This window comes from Labrus bergylta, chromosome 21, assembly GCF_963930695.1.
Source record: "Labrus bergylta chromosome 21, fLabBer1.1, whole genome shotgun sequence".
Classification (NCBI taxonomy): domain Eukaryota; kingdom Metazoa; phylum Chordata; class Actinopteri; order Labriformes; family Labridae; genus Labrus; species Labrus bergylta.
The window spans coordinates 1,335,294-1,356,971 of record NC_089215.1 but is presented as its reverse complement, the minus strand read 5'-3'; the positions used below and the strand labels follow the sequence as shown (position 1 = coordinate 1,356,971).

Here is a 21,678-nt window from a genome sequence, read left to right as displayed (position 1 = left end):
AATGGTTCAGTTTGGACCTCAGTCAGTACAAAACATGTGACACAAGCAAGAAACTGAACAAAACAAACATTTTTAAAAAGGGCTTCTCAGACTTTTTTTACACAAGTTTTCTTTCCAGGCACACATTCGTGACCCACTGAAAATGGCTCAGCGACCCACCTCTGGGTCCCGACCCACCAGTTGAGAAACACTGCTTTTAACTATGCATACGGGAACGCATGACATCAGCCTTGCGTATCCTGCGGTGGTTTGGAGCGTTGGTTGTGCACGTCCTCAGAAATGAACGCCACACGTCCTCAAGATGCAATACGCATCTAACCACTAGGGGCAGTGTAGAGCTGTGTGGTGATGAGACCGGATGAGACGACATCAGAGACACCAAAGAGCTGCTACAACAACGGAGGAACGTTTAAAAGAAGAGTTTATACATCAAGTCCACAACCATCAACACTATGATGTGTCTGCAACATGCAGACAGATGGTCTCTATTTCTGATTATGTGGTGCTCCCTCTAGAGGTTATATATTGTTACATTTGTTTTGACCTTCAGTCTTTTTGAGAGACCTGTCTCCCCCCCCCCCTCCTATCTAGAGTGGATGCTCACTCAGGTCACCATGTGGTGGACTCTGAAGCTTCAGTGTTTATCCAGCTCTGCATGGGTCTGTAAACCTTTCTGTGTTCTAACCTCTCTCCATTTTTCAAAAGCATCTCCAATATTGATCCTAGTTTGAGCACGTTTCTGCTCGTGGAGCTTATTAGAAACATGCAGAGGCTTTTTAGGTCGGGTACAATCACTTCTATCTGAACCAGTTTTACCTGTTTTAAACTCTACGGTGTAACCCCGCCTCTCTGTTGGTGAGTCACCAATGATCACAAAGTTATTTTATGAAACTTGAATCTGATTAGCTGTAGTGATAAATCTCCTCCCCCCTCACCTGACTCACCTGAGACAACCTGGACAAAGGTTGTTATTCTGAGTCACTGAGACGAGATGCCATGAAGGACTGACATTAAGATTCACCTTCAGAGCAAAACCAGACCGCTGCAGGAGGGAACACTGGGAACACTGGGAATATCTGGACTTTTACCTGAAACTGAATCCACAAACCGGATAAGAGGTAAAAAAAAGAACAAAGAATACAGATTAAAGGAACTTTGAGTGACAGGGAGTGACTCCCAGCTGTTCGTCTCCTCGTCTTCAGTTTGAGATAAAATGGCGTCCAAGTTAAAGGAAGATCTGAGCTGTCCGGTCTGCCTCGACATCTTTAAAGATCCAGTCATCCTGTCCTGCAGTCACAGCTTCTGTAGAGAGTGTGTGAAGAACTGCTGGAAGGAGAAGAACAAGGAGTGTCCGGTTTGTAAGAGGAGACATTCAAAGGATTTATTACCTTCTAACTTTACTTTAAAGAACCTGTGTGAGAGTTTTGTGCAGGAGAGAGATCAGAGAGCTTCAGAGGATCTCTGCAGTCTGCACTCTGAGAAACTCAAACTCTTCTGTCTGGACCATCAGGAGCCGGTGTGTGTCGTCTGCAGAGATTCAGAAAAACACAGCAAACACACAATCAGACCCATCGATGAAGCTGCTGGACAACACAAGAAGAAACTTCAGGAAACTCTGGAGCCGGTAAAGAAGAAGTTAAATGTTTTTAAAGAAGTTAAAGTGAAGTTTGATCAAACAGCAGAACACATTCAGGTCCAGGCCCGACACACAGAGAGGCAGATTAAGGAGCAGTTTAAGAAGCTTCACCAGTTTCTAGAAGAGGAAGAGGAGGCCAGGCTGTGTGCACTGAGGGAGGAAGAGGAGCAGAAGAGTCAGAGGATGAAGGAGGAGATGGAGGCTCTGAGCAGAGAGATAGCAGCTCTTTCACACACAGTCAGAGACACAGAGGACGAGCTGAGAGCTGAAGATGTCTCATTCCTGAAAAACTACAAGGCTGCAGTGGAAAGAGTCCAGCAGCGCCCCCTGCTGGAGGATCCACAGCTGCCCTCAGGAGCTCTGATAGACCAGGCCAAACACCTGGGCAACCTGAGCTTCAACATCTGGAACAAGATGAAGGACATGGTCTCCTACAGTCCGGTCATTCTGGACCCAAACACTGCTCATCCAGACTACATCCTGTCTGAAGATCTGACCTGTGTGACACTAGGAGGAGAGAGACAGCAGCTTCCTGATAATCCAGAGAGGTTTGATACTTACGGCTCTGTCCTGGGCTCTGAGGGCTTTAACTCAGGGACTCACAGCTGGGACGTCCAGGTTGGAGACAATACATACTGGTTTCTGGGTGTGTTAGCAGAGTCTGGACAGAGGAAGGGAGACAAACAGTCTGGACGTTGGTTCATATGGTTCAAAGATGGTAAATACAGAGCACACACCCCACCACATCCATCCACTGCTCTCTCAGTGAAGAAGAAGCTTCAGAGGATCAGAGTGAATCTGGACTGTAACAGAGGAGAGCTGTCCTTCTCTGATCCTGATACTAACACACACATACACACCTTCACACACACCTTCACTGAGAGGATGTTTCCATACATTACCACTGGTGATGAACTCCCACTGAAGATGTTACCAGAGAAGATCTCTGTGACTGTGTCGTCCTGATGTCTCTGGTTGTCTTTATGACAGAGCTCAGATCTGTTTGGTGTAACTCAGGGACTCACAGCTGGGACACTGTGGGGGGGTAGAGTCTGTCCCTGTTCTCTGAGTGAAGAAGAGGCTGCAGAGGATCAGAGTGAGTCTGACACCAACACACACTTTCACTGAGAAACAGTTTGCATGCATCAGAACTGAGAGAAGAACTCCCACTGAGGACTTAACCACTGAATCTCTGTGACTGTAGATTTAAAAAAACATCTTGATGATTAGAATCAAATTTCACTCATTTTTCTTAAGCGATATTTGAACACCTTAACAATCAATGATCCATTAATGATGAATAATTAATGAGCCATAAAAAGCTCGTCTTCTTCTCAGTTTATGTTTTGTTGAAGTTATTTTAAACATGAATTCATTAAATACAATCAGTTTGAAATAATTAAACTACGAGGCTCTCTCTTAAAAACAACGTATTGTCATGATTTGGTCTTATGTAGTTTGTATTTTCAGTTTGTCTCCTAGCTTAGTTTCTAGTGTTTTTATTTTGTATTTCCTATACCTGTGTTTCTTTGTTCTAGTGTGTTTTCTTGGTAATGTTTCATTCTTGAGTTCTGATCTCATTCATCTGTCGAAGGCTGCGTTCCATCATTCTTGTAATTCTGCTTTAATCAAACTGGGTGCCTTTTCATCAACTTGTTCATTGGTAGTTTGTTTGTGTGTTTTACTCTGACTTTGATTATCGACCATGTAAAAAAAATAATTAACATAATTAAAAGAAAACAGTCAACAATCTGTCATCTGTCATTTATACATAACACCTGTGGTTGAAATATGATTAGCATGCTAATATTAGTAGTAATTTATTTCATTACATTATGAAATATACTATTAACATTGTAGTATACTTTTTAAGCATTCAGGTTTAATTTTTACACAGCTATGAATAATATGTAATAAGAGAGCCAGCACAGGACCCTGTAACTGCAGCAGCTTGTCCACATGTGGCACATGCATCGTACAGTCAGAAAAGCAGGAACATCTGAGGTGGTAAGACACATAAATATCACAATATGTCATTTTTGTCATTGGTTCATGCACACAATGTGGCATGAAGGAGACAAGCTGCCAACAGGAGAAACATTCTGGCTATCCTATTACAAAATGAAGACCATGTAAATAGGACACATTCAATATTTGTAAGGGTAAACTGGGATTATGTAAGGAAGTTAATGTAAGCTCCTCACCTCAAATAATGAAGGTATATACACTCAGATAAGTCAATAAATACTATTGTTCAGAATTTCACAGCAAACTGACAACAGTATTATATCAGTAACCAAAAAACACTTCATGAATGATAAAACACTTTTCACTTTGGAAACACAAGTTCAGACACCTGAAACATCCTGTCCCTACTCAGCGTGGACTGTGAGGACAATACCTCTAATTGAACGGCCACAGCGCTACTGTCCGCCTCTACCTGGGAGATGGAGAACTAAAGAAAGACTTCAGTCTGTCAAGGCAGACAGTGAAGGCCTTGGTGGAGTGTCTGGGATACACCAAGGACCATGGCTGGAGCAAAGACCTCGAAGTGGGGATATATTTATACTGGCTGGCCAGTGCCACCTCGTATCGGGTGGTGTCAGGAGCCTTTGATGTCCCCATCACCACGGTTCATGATGTTGTTCATCGAGTCGCTGGAAGTATCATCAGCATCATGAAGAGGGTGGTTCATCTCCCTGCTGCTGATGAGCTAGAGGGAATAGGGGAAGGCTTTGCCCACCTGGCTGGCTCTCATGCCTTCTGCAGAGCGGCTGGCAGCATTGATGGGACACACATTAGAATCAAGCCACCTGCAGCAAACAAAGAAGACTACCTTAACAGGTAACCTGCGTACAAAATACCACTTCATATAAACCTGTTTTTAATCCCATATCAATGTGAGTGGTTATCAATTCCATTTTGTGTTGTTCAACAGGAAGCTCTTCCATTCAGCTGCTGGTGGTGTGTGATCACAAAGGCCGCTTCCTTAATACATATACAGGTAGAAATGAAAGTCAGAAATGTATTAGTACAGCTTCCACTGCTTAACACTAGAACGACCAGCATTCTATCACTACTAGAAAGGCCATAGCGCTCATTTTGACTGTTTACAAATTAATTGCATATCATTTCAATAATCAGTATCAAATATAAGAATAAATGGATCTGTAATGTTGTGAAAGGTAATAAACTTCAGGACACAAACATTAAATTCTAATGAATTTGAAATTTGAATAGTTTATCGACAACCACAGGAACAGCAGCCGGTGTTTTTTGCGAATGGGAATGTGTCACGGATCGGGAAAACCAAGAGGAGGACCCAGATGCAGAATCAACAAAAATATTTAATCAAACAAAAACTCACTTCCAAAAATCTAAACAGGAGAAAACAAGGAGCCACGGGTAAACTGACAACCATATACAACACACAACACACAACACACAACACACAACACACAACACACAACACACAACACACAACACACAACACACAACACACACTGGCAACTTACAACAATGAACTGACACAGAAGGGAAGACACACAGAGACTAAATAGACACATGGGGTAACCAGACACAGGTGAGACTAACGACACAGGTGAGGACAATCAGGGCAATCACACTGGGAAACACACAGAGGCAGGAATACAAGAAACACTGAGGACAAACTAAATCATGAAACACTGAAGACACACAGAACTCAAGAATCTAACAAAACACACTAGAACACAGAGATACACGAGGATATGAAGTTACAAAAATAACACATGAAACACTAACCTAGAAAACACACAAGGGAAACAACACCATCAGACAAGAATGAGAACTAAAAACAACAAGAAAACCTAAACTCTGAAAATAAGAAACCAAATCATGACAGGAATGATCTCTGTATCATTCTCAGGTTTAATCTCAGAGCCAGTGTCAGATGAAGAGAGACCAGGAGACATCACTTTCTGTATCCGAACCTGCACCTCCATCAGACTCTGCCTCATCAAGGCTCTGGAGCCTCTGTGGCAGCAATCCTCCTCCTTCCTGACATTTCATTCTATTCTATTCTAAATTAGATCCTAATTTACTCTATTCTGCCTTTTCAATGTTGATTCATTCAAAAGTATGTCTCCTATTCTTTCTATATGGTTTTAGGCGGGTAAGCTTTCTTTCCTCCTTGGCTCCAGCGTTATAAACAATAGTTGCTAGGCAACAGCGATGTGCACCTTCAAGTAGTGGTGGGTGATATAACGATCTTAGATCGTGAAGGATTTTAAAGTGCCAAAGCAGGGAGATCGTAGAACCGGGCTGATGTGTTTATTCTATCATGCTGCAGTTTATTCTCTTACACAGACGTGTCTCCTCCTTTTTTGCTCCGCAGCGGTGAAAACGAAACTTAAAAGGAAAGTCCGCAAAAACAACTCCATCTCGGTTATATGCAACTGTTCTGATATGTTTCCAAACCGACACGCTGTGAGCAACAGTTAACTTCTCTGCATAGTGTGCACAGTTAAGATTAGTCTACATCTCAGATAGCGACACGGAGAGACGTTAACAGTCAGAGACAGACAGGTTGGAGCTCAGACAGACAGTGAGGGGAGATATAACCCCGGTGTTTCAAATGTTGCTGTCGGTGTTTTCTGCTCTCTCTCAGTTTTTAAAAGTTACTTATCAAGCTTCTCCACCTGAAGCTCACCTGTTGTGATAACTGAACCTATAGGGATTACACTAAACGACGTTACAAAGCAGCAGGCAGGTGAGAGTGAGTAACCATGGTGACTGTCTGTCTGTCAATCAACAATGTCCCGCCCCCTCTATGAATTAAACTCTTCGGTCAGTAAAACTTACTTTGATCATGTGTCACAGAATGAACACATTCTGTATTATGTTTGATTATATATAAACTAAACTAAAGTTAGTCCAATGATGTCATAAAAACAACAAAGTCTGCAGAGCCTGTATGAAGCTCCAGCTGGAGGAACTCTGCAGGGCTAAAATAGAACAGAAACACAAGAACTTGAAGTCTACATGTTTTTAAATGAATGCTTCACTGCGTGAAAATGTTCCTGATGAACATAAAAAGAGGACACATAACTAAATCATCATTTCAAAGTGGTGAGGAAAACCTTCAAATTGTTCATAAATATTGATCAAATTGAGGGAAAGACATTTCTGTTGCTAAAGATGTTCTGGGTGAGAGACCTCCAGACCTCCTACAAAGATGTTTTTCAAATAGATTAAACTTGTCTGCACAGTTTTTGTGCATTTAAAAACATCATACAGGGAAATAAGTTTGGTTGAACTGGTCAGTAACTTATAAATTAGTCTAAAGATCAGTATGAAAAAAATTGTGATCGTGATTTTGCCCCAAAACAAATTGTGATATGATATTTTTCCCATATCGCCCACCTCTACCTTCAAGAGCGGGAAAAAGTAGCGAATACTGAAATGATACACTGGCTATAATGCATGCAGTCAATATGCCCGCTATGGACTTTCAAGGTAGAAATACTCAAAACTCTTTTGTGTTTTTGATAAAATTACAATGCTAGAATAAAATATAGACACATTTAGGAAAAGTCATGGTCCTGTAGTTACATAGGTTTTATTTTAAGTAAGTTATTACATTGCAAAATTAAAAAACTGTCAAAATGACTGCCTTGGTCTTTCTAGTGTTAAGGGATTGTTGATCGAATAAATAATTCAGTCATCAGTTACTGACATTAATACAATAATTTGTGATGTCACATTTCTGAAGTGTTTGAGACGGGCATTTTCAACATAATGTGTCCTGTACCATGTCAAGTACAATGACATATTCACAATACATCACCCTTGTTCACAGGACTTCCAGGCTCTGTCCACGATGCCAGGGTCCTGCGGTGGAGTTCTCTGTACGTACACCAACTCTACCCCCCTCATGGCTGGTGTATTGTTGGGGATGGGGGTATCCCTGCCTGGCTGCACCAATCAGCTTGATGACCCCATTCAGGGAGCCGGTGCAAAACCCTGTTCATGTACGATACAACCGGCATCATGCCAAAGCACGGTGTGTGGTGGAAAGGGCGATTGGCATGATGAAGACGCGGTGGCGCAGCATCTTCCTCAAGGCCCTGGAGGTGAGAGACAGCATTAATGTGTAAATCTAAGTACACACTAGTTGAATAAGTGCTGAGCAGTGGCTATTAAATATAAGCAGCAAAGTAATACAGGTATGGACATTCTGAGACAATAATGAAAACAAAAGAGCAGCGTAATGCGAGCTATTCAATCATGTTCACTTTCATTATACAGCTACATTAAACTTGTATTTTTTCCTGTAGATCAAGCCAACCTTTGTTCCTGCAGTGGTGTCGACCTGTGTCTTCCTCCACAACCTCTCCATCAACAATGGGGATTTGGTGGAGCCAGAGGTGGAGGAGGGGGCCTTCCATGACCAGGGTGATGACCACTGGGACCACCCTGATGATGCCAGGAGACAACATGAGGAACAGGCTGGCAGCAGAAGTTTTTGCACCTATTGGGGTCATCCAAGCACTGCAGGACCATAACTACTAACATATATATTTTCATTTCCACTACTTTTATTTATGGAGATTTAGGTTTTGTTTGTTCACAAATATAATTTTTCATGAGCATGCTCACATTGCATTTTCTGTTAATAAAAGTGCCTGTTTCACATTTTGCCTATTTGGATTTCACTTAGAAGTGTCTGTGTTTTAGTCGTTTCTGTACAGGGGAGGGAGGAGAGACCACCACTACATCCTGAAGAGTCAATGGTGACCGGACGTGTTATTGAAGGCCTCCGACCCAGTGCCTCGTCCATCAGGGCATACCATTTCCAGGATGCAGCGGTGGCCTCTCCTCCCTCCGTGTTCACTCCCGTTTTGGGGACACACACACACCACACACACACACAGACACACACACTTGTGTAAAGGCTACATTAAAGTCATTGCAGGTGATCTCACACCTTTGGAAGGCAGCAGCTTACTTATGCCTACCTTGTATTTTTGTTTGAGGTTCTCCCACTTGTGCTTGATCTTCCCCGCGTCCACTTTCCCCACCAGGGCACGCTCTCTAGGGGGCACTGGTATGATAGAACTGATCCAAAGGGCACAAGACCAAATTTGGACTCCACCATGGTGAGTTCCTCAAGTCCATGAAGAATCTTACAGATCCCCAGCTGTGGCTGAATGTCTTTCAATTTCTCTCCAACAGACATCACACCCGGGTCAGGAAGGGGCCCTACCACACAAGATTATATGAGGATTCATCGCTTATATTTTGTGTGTTTTTAATAGAACTGCCAACTTGCTCTTCCTTATAATCATAACCTCGTGTTGATTCCTGACCTGGGTCCGAGGCCTGTGCCAGGTCTGCAGTCTGTCAGTGCAAGACACATGTAATGGCACAATCTTGTAGTTCGAGGTGCTGAAACGGGCACTTAGATAAAGAAGCCCCACCAAGTGGTTCCAAAGGGCTCTCCCTGCAGCACAGGAACAAGATGTGGACCTTATCACTATGGGAACCTTGGCAGCTTCCAATGTGATCTGTTAGGGGAAGTAACAAAAACAATTACAGGTTTTCACAACCAAGAAGATTACTATTACAACACATCATAGAATATGATAGGATACAATAAATATGCTCTTAATTTAATATTCATTTGGTGTCTCATGATGCCTTGGTCAGGAGTAATGGCAGGAGTATGTACCAAACATACATGTGTTTTTAGATTTTTGAAATGTAGATTAAGGTCAGTAACAGGTTTACCTTAGATCAAGAAATACTCAAGAACATACGAATTGTGTGGAGTGATTTTCATTTGAACTTTGACTACAGACAGGCAACATCAGACAGCAAGAACAGCAACCTAAAATGATTTTAACATGGAAACAACAGACTGCAACTGTAGTAAAGTTACCTTGATGACACTTTAACAGTCACATCAGACTGTAGTAAAGTTACCTTGATGACACTTTAACAGTCACAACAGACTGTAGTAAAGTTACCTTGATGACACTTTAACAGTCACAACAGACTGTAGTAAAGTTACCTTGATGACACTTTAACAGTCACAACAGACTGTAGTAAAGTTACCTTGATGACACTTTAACAGTCACAACAGACTGTAGTAAAGTTACCTTGATGACACTTTAACAGTCACAACAGACTGTAGTAAAGTTACCTTGATGACACTTTAACAGTCACAACAGACTGTAGTAAAGTTACCTTGATGACACTTTAACAGTCACAACAGACTGTAGTAAAGTTACCTTGATGACACTTTAACAGTCACATCAGACTGTAGTAAAGTTACCTTGATGACACTTTAACAGTCACATCAGACTGTAGTAAAGTTACCTTGATGACACTTTAACAGTCACATCAGACTGTAGTAAAGTTACCTTGATGACACTTTAACAGTCACATCAGACTGTAGTAAAGTTACCTTGATGACACTTTAACAGTCACAACAGACTGTAGTAAAGTTACCTTGATGACACTTTAACAGTCACAACAGACTGTAGTAAAGTTACCTTGATGACACTTTAACAGTCACATCAGACTGTAGTAAAGTTACCTTGATGACACTTTAACAGTCACAACAGACTGTAGTAAAGTTACCTTGATGACACTTTAACAGTCACAACAAACTGTAGTAAAGTTACCTTGATGACACTTTAACACATCAGACTGTAGTAAAGTTACCTTGATGACACTTTTAACAGTCACATCAGACTGTAGTAAAGTTACCTTGATGACACTTTAACAGTCACATCAGACTGTAGTAAAGTTACCTTGATGACACTTTAACAGTCACATCAGACTGTAGTAAAGTTACCTTGATGACACTTTAACAGTCACAACAGACTGTAGTAAAGTTACCTTGATGACACTTTAACAGTCACAACAAACTGTAGTAAAGTTACCTTGATGACACTTTAACACATCAGACTGTAGTAAAGTTACCTTGATGACACTTTTAACAGTCACATCAGACTGTAGTAAAGTTACCTTGATGACACTTTAACAGTCACATCAGACTGTAGTAAAGTTACCTTGATGACACTTTAACAGTCACAACAGACTGTAGTAAAGTTACCTTGATGACACTTTAACAGTCACAACAGACTGTAGTAAAGTTACCTTGATGACACTTTAACAGTCACATCAGACTGTAGTAAAGTTACCTTGATGACACTTTAACAGTCACATCAGACTGTAGTAAAGTTACCTTGATGACACTTTAACAGTCACATCAGACTGTAGTAAAGTTACCTTGATGACACTTTAACAGTCACAACAGACTGTAGTAAAGTTACCTTGATGACACTTTAACAGTCACATCAGACTGTAGTAAAGTTACCTTACCTACTTCAACCAATAATGATTCACGTAATATTACTTTATAACATACCTTAGTTAATATAATCATATTATCATTCGGTGATCTTATTTTTTTAAGATATAGCCTATGAAACAACAATATATATAAATCTATTGTTCAACAAGTTTGAGGACTTACGGGAACTACAAGTCCAGGAAAAAAGAAAGATTGAAAGAAAGATTGAAAGAAAGATTGAAAGAAAGACTGAAAGAAAGACTGAAAGAAAGACTGAAAGAAAGCTCCTTATCTAGTAAAGTTAGTTTGACGAGGTCTGAGTCTCTTTTCTTTTGCCGCAATCAAGACACACAATGTATTTTGTAGAGCAGAGAGGGGCCCCCCTCCACTGCCAAGGGGGTTCTCAACTACGGCAGCAAACAGCTCCAGCGGGGTGCTGTGGCCTGTTTGTAATGTCATTGATTCCACCTCTTAGCACCCCCTTTGCTGGGCCCCCGCTGCTGTCTGGAGTTTTAAAAAGCTAGTCGTCTGTCTGCTTCATTTCTGTTTCCCTCGCAGTTTTTCGGAACATTAAAAGTGTAAAAAACTAAATAAAAAATGTTTTCTCATTGACAACTCAACCTGGCAAGTCTCCTCCCGTTGCTAGCTCCACTAACGTAAACGAAACTAACCAAGCAAATAAACATGTTAGAGAGGAGCACCCAGCTAGCTGCAGGAAAGCAACAGTGCTGATGAAAACTTCATTGGTAAGTTGTTTCATCATTATTTGAGATTAGATGCTGGTCTTTTGTTTGTGGCTGCATGTGTTGGAGACCGCCGTGTCTGCTGGTTATCGTACTGTATGAACGGCAGGCCATTGCTGTCACACTGTTTACAAAGTTTGTTGTCATGCGTGGGTTGATAATGTGTGGTTTAATGGGTTGATAATGTGTGGTTTAATGGGTTGATAATGTGTGGTTTAATGGGTTGATAATGTGTGGTTTAATGGGTTGATAATGTGGTTTAATGGGTTGATAATGTGGTTTAATGGGTTGATAATGTGTGGTTTAATGGGTTGATAATGTGTGGTTTAATGGGTTGATAATGTGTGGTTTAATGGGTTGATAATGTGGTTTAATGGGTTGATAATGTGGTTTAATGGGTTGATAATGTGTGGTTTAATGGGTTGATAATGTGTGGTTTAATGGGTTGATAATGTGGTTTAATGGGTTGATAATGTGTGGTTTAATGGGTTGATAATGTGTGGTTTAATGGGTTGATAATGTGTGGTTTAATGGGTTGATAATGTGGTTTAATGGGTTGATAATGTGGTTTAATGGGTTGATAATGTTTCTCTTCGTCCCGCCCCGTCTTGTATCTCCATACAGCCGATATTATACCATAAATGATATACTATATTACTATATAGGCTACAGCATATGCTATATAGCCTATAGACAGTTTATGGGCCCACTATTGGTCCCCCCCCCCTCTGCAATGACCCACAGGCTCCGCGCCTGGTTTTAACGTTTACTTTATTGGGAGATTATAACTCAAAATGCTCCCGAACAGGAGACGTTTTCCTCTTTCTCACAGGCTCCATTTCTCCAAAAAAAGAGAAGCAAAACTACAACTCCCAACAACCAACTAACGCAAACTCACGAGGAGACATGACAAGTGGGTTTCGCTTCAAATCAATGACGTAGACTCGAAGTGAGGCCTCGTTTGTCTCGCGCTTCTCCTAAAATAACACGAGCCTCGATACGGTAGTGATGTGTCGTCATGAACGATTCGTTCAAAACGAACGAATCATCTGGGTGAACCAACTGAACTGAATCACTTACTGAAGTGTGTGTGTGTGTGTGTGTGTGTGTGTGTGTGTGTGTGTGTGTGTGTGTGTGTGTGTGTGTGTGTGTGTGTGTGTGTGTGTGTGTGTGTGTGTGTGTGTGTGTGTGTGTGTGTGTGTGTGTGTGTGTGTGTGTGTGTGTGTGTGTGTGTGTGTCAGTGAGTGATTTGTGTTCTGAACATATTGAACAGAACGGTCGGGGAAAATAAATGTGAATGTTTTAGCAGCTTTCAGTTTGCAAACTGGAGCTTTATCAACTAAATTCTCAGCTCATTGGTTTATTATTCACCACCGGCTGTTCTCAGTACGATCGCGAGCAGAACTAAACCGTGTTTCAGTTTATTAAATTCTGATTCACAGACAGAGCTGCAGAGAAGTACTGAACGATTCAGTGAACGAATCTTTTGAACGAATCACTTTACTGAACTGATTCTACTGATTCAGTACACTGAAAAGAACTGCTTTTCACATCACTACGATACGGGGCCTCAGCTAGAAATGTGCCTCCTACTCGACACACGCTTCAAAGCCTCGGTGTCAAACGTAACATTACTAATCTGGACTTTTACCTGAAACTGAATCCACAAACCGGATAAGAGGTAAAAAAAAGAACAAAGAATACAGATTAAAGGAACTTTGAGTGACAGGGAGTGACTCCCAGCTGTTCGTCTCCTCGTCTTCAGCTTGAGATAAAATGGCGTCCAAGTTAGAGGAAGATCTGAGCTGTCCGGTCTGCCTCAACATCTTTAAAGATCCAGTCATCCTGTCCTGCTGTCACAGCTTCTGTAGAGAGTGTGTGAAGGACTGCTGGAAGAAGAAGGAGAACAAGGAGTGTCCGGTTTGTAAGAGGAGACAGTCAAAGGATTTCTTACCTCCTAACTTTGCTTTAAAGAACCTGAGTGAGAGTTTTGTGCAGGAGAGAGATCAGAGAGCTTCAGAGGATCTCTGCAGTCTGCACTCTGAGAAACTCAAACTCTTCTGTCTGGACCATCAGGAGCCGGTGTGTGTCATCTGCAGAGATTCAGAAAAACACAGCAAACACACAATCAGACCCATCGATGAAGCTGCTGGACAACACAAGAAGAAACTTCAGGAAACTCTGGAGCCGGTAAAGAAGAAGTTAAATGTTTTTAAAGAAGTTAAAGTGAAGTTTGATCAAACAGCAGAACACATTCAGGTCCAGGCCCGACACACAGAGAGGCAGATTAAGGAGCAGTTTAAGAAGCTTCACCAGTTTCTAGAAGAGGAAGAGGAGGCCAGGCTGTGTGCACTGAGGGAGGAAGAGGAGCAGAAGAGTCAGAGGATGAAGGAGGAGATGGAGGCTCTGAGCAGAGAGATAGCAGCTCTTTCACACACAGTCAGAGACACAGAGGACGAGCTGAGAGCTGAAGACGTCTCATTCCTGAAAAACTACAAGGCTGCAGTGGAAAGAGTCCAGCAGCGCCCCCTGCTGGAGGATCCACAGCTGCCCTCAGGAGCTCTGATAGACCAGGCCAAACACCTGGGCAACCTGAGCTTCAACATCTGGAACAAGATGAAGGACATGGTCTCCTACAGTCCGGTCATTCTGGACCCAAACACTGCTCATCCAGACTACATCCTGTCTGAAGATCTGACCTGTGTGACACGAGGAGGAGAGAGACAGCAGCTTCCTGATAATCCAGAGAGGTTTGATACTTACTGCTCTGTCCTGGGCTCTGAGGGCTTTAACTCAGGGACTCACAGCTGGGACGTCCAGGTTGGAGACAATACATTCTGGAACCTGGGTGTGTTAGCAGAGTCTGAACAGAGGAAGGGAGACAAACAGTCCGGATTATGGTTCATATTGTTCTATGATGGTAAATACAGAGCACGCACCCCATCATATCCATTCACTGATCTCTCAGTGAAGAAGAATCCTCAGAGGATCAGAGTGAATCTGGACTGTAACAGAGGAGAGCTGTCCTTCTCTGATCCTGATACTAACACACACATACACACCTTCACACACACCTTCACTGAGAGGATGTTTCCATTCATTGCCATTGGTGATAAACTCCCACTGAAGATGTTACCAGAGAAGATCTCTGTGACTGTGTCGTCCTGATGTCTCTGGTTGTCTTTATGACAGAGCTCAGATCTGTTTGGTGTAACTCAGGGACTCACAGCTGGGACACTGTGGGGGGGTAGAGTCTGTCCCTGTTCTCTGAGTGAAGAAGAGGCTGCAGAGGATCACAGTGAGTCTGACACCAACACACACTTTCACTGAGAAACAGTTTGCATGCATCAGAACTGAGAGAAGAACTCCCACTGAGGACTTAACCACTGAATCTCTGTGACTGTAGATTTAAAAAAACATCTTGATGATTAGAATCAAATTTCACTCATTTTTCTTAAGCGATATTTGAACACCTTAACAATCAATGATCCATTAATGATGAATAATTAATGAGCCATAAAAAGCTCGTCTTCTTCTCAGTTTATGTTTTGTTGAAGTTATTTTAAACATGAATTCATTAAATACAATCAGTTTGAAATAATTAAACTACGAGGCTCTCTCTTAAAAACAACGTATTGTCATGATTTGGTCTTATGTAGTTTGTATTTTCAGTTTGTCTCCTAGCTTAGTTTCTAGTGTTTTTATTTTGTATTTCCTATACCTGTGTTTCTTTGTTCTAGTGTGTTTTCTTGGTAATGTTTCATTCTTGAGTTCTGTGTGTCTTTTAGTGTTTCATGATTTAGTTTGTAGTTGTCCTCAGTGTTTCTTGTATTGTATTCCTGCCTCTGTGTGTTTCCCTCCGTGTTGATGACCCTCATTGTCCTCACCTGTGTCGTTAGTCTCACCTGTGTCTGATTACCCCATGTGTCTATTTAGTCTCTGTGTTTCTTGTCCTGTGTGTCAGTTCCTTGTTTGTTGGTATTTGTCAGTTTTTGCTCGTGCTCCTGTGTGGCTCTCTGTTTTTGATCCCTGTGTTTTTTTTGTTGAACTTTTGGAAGTAAGTTTTTGTTTATTAAATATATTTAGTTAATTCTGCACGTGGGTCCAGTTCCTTGTTTTTCCCCTGAACGTGACACGTATAACTGTCCTTATCACCTGTTCTGAGTTTGAGTCTTTCTGGAGCTTCATCCTGTAAAGGTTCGGCTCTGTGGGTTTGTTATCATGTTTGAAATGTCAAATATAAGACCTGAAGACTGTTCATATTTCTTTACCATCTTCATGTTCAGAGGATGAACCCTCCTCTGAAGAACGCTTTACGTTCTTTAGAACAACAAAGAGTTTAAATATGTGGTTAGTGTGAATCCTGTTCCTGTAATCATTAATAAAGTTTCTTGATCTGAATCCGTCTTTATGACTCGTGTTGTGTTTCATTGATCTTGTAAAAGTCATCATGGAGGAGTGTCTCTCCTGAGAGGAGGAGTTTGTCTCTGTCAGTCATTATAAAGTTATTCTGATTATTTCAGGTGTTTCTTTAAGTCCAGTCTAAACCTGCGACCTGAACCTTTCAGATCCAGTGGATCAGTGTCGTCTCTGACTCGTCCGTCAGGTCGGAGAGGAGTTAGATTCAGAGATCCAACGAGCTCTGGAGAACACGGGGTTAATGATTGAAGGTCAACGACCTGATGAACATCACGTGTCCGAGCAGCGAGCAGCACCTGAGCAGCGAACTACGGGTGAGCGTATTGCATCATTTCCTGTTCTGTTCTCCTCTGTACTGTGTTACTGTGTACCTACTCTTAGCTTAGCTTAGCAGTTAGCTTCTTTTTCTGTCTCTCCCTCTCCTGCTCTCTCCTGCTCTACGTGTCAGATGTTAAGTTACTCCTCGTCCTCCTTTAGTGATAATGATACTTGTAAGAAATGTAGTTTATTTTTAGCTTTGGAGGCGAGGGTGTCTGAGTTAGAGAGACGGCTCCGCACCATTGAGTCAGAGTCATCGTACGCAGCAGTAGTTAGCCAGCCACCTGTAGCCGGTGCGGGCCGACATAGCTTTGCTTCCCCCCCGGTAGCTCCCGAGCAGCCGGGAGGCGGTGGCTGGGTTACTGTCCGAGGGAAGCATAGTCGAAAATCGAAGCTCACGGTTCCCCACCAACCACTTCACGTTTCAAACAAATTTTCCCCACTCAGCGACACACGGAGAATAAAACTCTGATTATTGGAGACTCCATAGTCCGAAACGTGAAGCTAGCGAAGTCAGCGGGCATAGTTAGGTGTATACCTGGGGCCAGAGCGGGCGACATCGCATCTCATTTAAAGTTGCTGACAAAGACTAAAGGTAGATTTGATACAATCGTAATTCATGTCGGCGCTAATGACTCTCGACTACGCCTGTCGGAAGTCACTAAGGTTAATGTGGAGTCGGTGTGTACTTTTGCTAAGACGATGTCGGACTCCGTAGTGTTCTCTGGACCCCTGTATAGTCATCACTCAACCGCTGGCTGTCGAGGTGGTGTCCAGCACACGATGTGGGCTTCATAGATAACTGGCAGTCTTTTTGGGGAAAACCTGGTCTGCTAGCTAGAGACGGCATCCATCCCACTTTGGACGGTGCAGCTCTATTATCTAGAAACATAGCAGAGGTTATTAGTCCAAAACCTTGACAACAACACAGAGTTCAGACCAGGAGGCAGAGCTGCAGTCTTACACTTAGATCTGTCTCCCAGTCACTATAGCTGTAATTCTGAATCGAACTGTAGTTATACTATAGGTACTGTGTCTGTCCCCCGGTCCAGACGCGTTTTTATAAGTCATCCAAACGGCGTAAATCGTCAAAATCTCAATAGAATCAAAACTACGAATACGATTTTGCTAAAAAAAAATCAGAAGATTCACTGTGGACTTTTGAACATTAGGTCCTTAGCATCCAAATCTCTTTTAGTGAATGATCTGATATCAGATCAGCATATTGATTTACTTTGTTTGACTGAATCCTGGCTGTGTCAAGATGAATATGTTAGTTTAAATAAGTCCACTCCTCCCAGTCATTTTATTACTCATATACCTCGAGACACCGGACGAGGTGGTGGAGTAGCAGCTATTTTTAATTCTAGTATTCTAGTTAACCCTCGACCAAAGCTTGCTCCCCTGGAATGGAGGGTTGTCAAGCGGCGGAGAGTGGCTCCATGGTTCAACTCAGAAACCCGTACTCTAAAACAATTGTTGCGGAATTTTGAAAGAATATGGCGCTCGACCAAAACGGTAGAATCTCGTTTATTCTGGCAGGATAGTCATGGAAGATATATGAAGGCTCTACGTCACGCTCGAGCTGCCTACTACTCCTCTCTAATCGAGGAAAACAAAGGCAATCCTAGATACCTTTTCAGCACTGTAGCCAGGCTGACAGAGAGTCATGGCTCCATTGAGCCTTGTATTCCTTTAGCCCTCAGCAGTAATGATTTCCTGAGCTTTTTCAACAACAAAATTCTGGACATCAGAGACAACATTGGTAACCTCCTGCCCTTACCTGGTGCAGATACCTCTGATATGGGAGAAACAGTTCCAGGACCAGATATTAGTCTCGACTGTTTTTCTCCAATCGACCTTTCAGAGCTATATTCCATTTTTTCTGCGTCGAAACCGTCAACCTGTCTTTTGGACCCAATCCCAACCAAGCTGTTTAAGGAAGTCTTTCCCTTAGTTAGCAACTCTATATTAGATATGATCAATTCGTCTTTACTGGCAGGCTATGTACCACAGGCATTTCAAGTAGCGGTAATCAAACCTCTACTTAAAAAGCCTCCTCTAGATTCAGGAACTCTAGCTAACTATAGGCCTATGTCCAACCTTCCTTTTATCTCAAAGATCCTGGAGAAAGTGGTAGCTAATCAGCTGTGTAACTTTCTCCATGACAACAGTTTATTTGAGGGGTTTCAATCAGGATTTAGAGTCCACCATAGCACTGTGACTGCACTAGTTAAAGTTACAAACGATCTACTTCTAGCTTCAGACAGGGGACTTCTCTCTGTTCTCGTCTTGTTAGATCTTAGTGCTGCTTTTGACACCATTGACCATCGGATCCTGTTGTACAGACTGAAGCATTTGCTTGGAATTACAGGGACTGCTTTAAGTTGGTTTGAATCCTACTTATCAGACCGATCTCAGTTTGTACATGTTAATGATGAGTCCTCTATGCACACTAAAGTTTGCTATGGAGTCCCACAAGGTTCAGTGCTTGGACCAATTCTCTTTACATTATATATGCTTCCTCTGGGAAATATTATGAGGAAACACTCCATACAGTTTCATTGTTATGCAGATGATACTCAGCTTTATGTATCAATGAAGCCTGATGGCACCAGTCAGTTATGTCAGCTAGAAACGTGCCTTAAGGACGTTAGGACCTGGATGACCAGAAATGTTTTGCTACTTAACACAGACAAGACTGAAGTTATTGTGCTAGGCCCTAAGAACCTCAGAGAGACTTTTTCTAGTGATTTGACTGTCCTTAGTGACATCAGCCTGGCATCTAGCACCACTGTTGGGAATGTAGGAGTTCTATTTGATCAAGATATGTCCTTTAGCTCTCACATCAGGCAAGTTTCAAGAACAGCCTATTTTCACCTTCATAATATATCTAAGATCAGGAATATCCTGTCGCAAAATGATGCAGAAAAACTAGTTCATGCATTTGTTACCTCCAGGTTAGATTATTGTAACTCTCTTTTGTCAGGGTGCTCTGGTAAGTCTCTAAAGACTCTTCAACTAGTCCAGAACGCTGCAGCTCGTGTACTGACTAGAACTAGGAAAAGGGACCACATTACTCCTGTGTTGGCTTCTCTGCACTGGCTCCCTATACAGTCTAGAATAGAATTCAAGATCCTTCTTCTCACTTACAAAGCTCTAAATGGCCAGGCACCATCTTATCTTAAGGAGCTACTAGTGCCGTACTGTCCCTCGAGAGCGTTGCGGTCCCGGAGTGCAGGCCTGCTGGTGGTACCTACAGTCTCTAAGTGTACTATGGGGGGTAAAGCCTTCAGTTATCAGGCTCCTCTCCTCTGGAACCGCCTTCCAGCTGGGGTCCGGGTGGCAGACACGGTCTGTATTTTTAAGAATAGACTTAAAACTTTCCTTTTTGATAAATCTTATAGTTAGGGCTGGTGCTGGTGTAGAGCAGCTCTTAGTTATGCTGCTATAGGCTTAGACTACCGGGGGAACTGGCACATTGAGCGTCTCTCTCTCTCTCTCTCTCTCTCTCTCTCTCTCTCTCTCTCTCTCTCTCTCTATATATATATACAGTACATCATATTACTGCATGTATCTATCTGTAAATCTCAGTCACTAACCACCTACTTTCCTGGGAGCTCTTGAGCTCTCTTAGCCTCCTCAAGATCGTTGGTTGACGGCCTGCCAGAACAACCCCCCCCCCCCCCCCCCCCCTCCCCACCGGATTGTTGATGGACGGTTTGCCTCCCCCCACCCCCTTGCTCCCTATCCCTCTTCCTGCATCTTATCCCATCTCTCCCCCTATCCCTTTCCAAGCCTGGCGCAGTCTAGGCCTGTGAAGGCTGTTTCGTCATGAGCAGAAGATTTCTGCCTTTTAATAAGAAAGTTTTTTCTTACCACTGTAACTTTTGCTGCTTTGCTAAAGTGCTCATGATGGATAGGCCGGATCTTTGTAACATAGCAATAAGTAAGGTCTTTTACCTGCTTTTTGTAACATAACAATAAGTAAGGTCTTTTACCTGCTTTTTGTAACATAACAATGAGGAAGGTATTTTACCTGCTTTTTGTAAAGTGTCTTGAGATAACACTTGTTATGAGTTGACGCTATACAAATAAATTGAATTGAATTGAATTGAAGTTGATCCATTATTAACCGAATTCACTCTAACTTCAGGGATACAACATCATCTGAACACATAATAATCTGCATGTTAGACCCACAATAACATCCTAAATATCCCTAATACAAGCAGGTACACTTAATCAGAAAACTACAAAACTACATTTTGAATGCACACATTCCCCCTGTAATGTTCATGTATGTTTCCAAATATGCAGAAAAAACGTCAAAAAGTCAAATGTGATTAAAATGAGATCCTACCTGGATGTTTTTGTGTGGCTGGTTTTCTCTGTGACGTGTCTCCACCACCTACTCCTCCAGACTGCAGGTTGGACACTAAATCCTCTGAGAGAGTCGACAAAAAGTTGTAGCACCACGTCTGAGTCTCGTTTAAGTCCACATCAGACTGGTCTAAGAGGAATCCACTTCAAGTTAAAGCGGCCGAGAAAAAGTTAAAGAACCACAGGAGCGATTCTCTGAGCGAGCAGACTGATGTGACGAGCTCTCTCTCTCTCTCTCTCTCTCTCTCACACACACAGTTTCAATATCTTATAATTAAAGTTCTACCTTAAGAAGCTCTTCAGCTTCTCTATTCCTGATTCTTTTGCGCGTAGAAATTTAAATTGTATTTTATTTCATGTTTTCCATCAAATGTAATTTCAGTCTCTCTAAAGCCTCTGACCTCAGTGTGGAGTGGGGGTGACACCTGGTGGTGAAAAAGTGGTAATACCCCAGCAGCAGTTCGGGGAGGTTCAGCCACATTAAATTGGCAGCAAAGTACAGAAAATGAAAAAAATCCCATTGTCATTAAAAGGTCAAGTTTTCTTAACTTTATCAGTTAAATGAATTATTTCAGCTCAAGTGCAAAGTCACAATGAAGTGCTGAAGATTAAACCAACTGATAGGGGCTTTCACACGGGCAGAAAACTCCTGAAAAACTCCTGATATTTACAGGAGGAGCTGCATGTGAGAACCTAACCTGCTGAATATTTCACCCAGAGTCAGAGCGGGTGCTTATTTACTTTGTACAGAATTAAATGAACATTTATTTGGACATGTTTTACTGATGAACGAATGGAAAAGGACTTGAGCTTGTATCGTCCTTCTCTCCTTTTCT

General features: G+C 42.1%; 2 protein-coding genes and 3 long non-coding RNA genes across 6 annotated transcripts in view; 4 read left to right on the top strand and 1 right to left on the bottom strand.

The window, feature by feature from the left end:
• The first annotated feature begins 900 nt into the window (after positions 1-900).
• On the top strand, positions 901-3,388 carry LOC110005212 (nuclear factor 7, ovary-like). Its single transcript, XM_029275353.2, has one exon. The coding sequence runs from the start codon at positions 1,214-1,216 to the stop codon at positions 2,600-2,602; it is 1,389 nt and encodes a 462-aa protein (XP_029131186.2). The 5' UTR covers positions 901-1,213; the 3' UTR covers positions 2,603-3,388.
• Positions 3,389-3,904: 516 nt separating this feature from the next.
• Positions 3,905-21,025, bottom strand: LOC114919828 (uncharacterized). Its single transcript, XR_010664885.1, has 5 exons — positions 20,823-21,025; positions 8,986-9,183; positions 8,635-8,878; positions 7,965-8,092; positions 3,905-7,743 (listed from the first exon to the last, which is right to left on the bottom strand). It is a non-coding gene; the product is annotated as an uncharacterized lncRNA (long non-coding RNA).
• LOC136177257 (uncharacterized) lies at positions 7,611-8,309 on the top strand. Its single transcript, XR_010664887.1, has 2 exons — positions 7,611-7,749; positions 7,954-8,309. It is a non-coding gene; the product is annotated as an uncharacterized lncRNA (long non-coding RNA).
• LOC136177255 (uncharacterized) overlaps positions 11,317-21,678 on the top strand; it is a 59,669-nt gene continuing 49,307 nt past the window's right edge. Inside the window, exons 1-2 of one of the 2 annotated variants that reach the window (XR_010664883.1) lie at positions 11,317-11,725; positions 16,291-20,489. This is a non-coding gene — a long non-coding RNA (uncharacterized lncRNA). Of the gene's footprint in view, positions 11,726-12,671; positions 13,404-16,290; positions 20,490-21,678 lie in introns of those variants that run through there. The other variant, XR_010664884.1, reaches the window with a different exon arrangement.
• LOC136177254 (E3 ubiquitin-protein ligase TRIM39-like) lies at positions 13,397-16,123 on the top strand. The gene has a single exon (XM_065949253.1). The coding sequence runs from the start codon at positions 13,499-13,501 to the stop codon at positions 14,888-14,890; it is 1,392 nt and encodes a 463-aa protein (XP_065805325.1). The 5' UTR covers positions 13,397-13,498; the 3' UTR covers positions 14,891-16,123.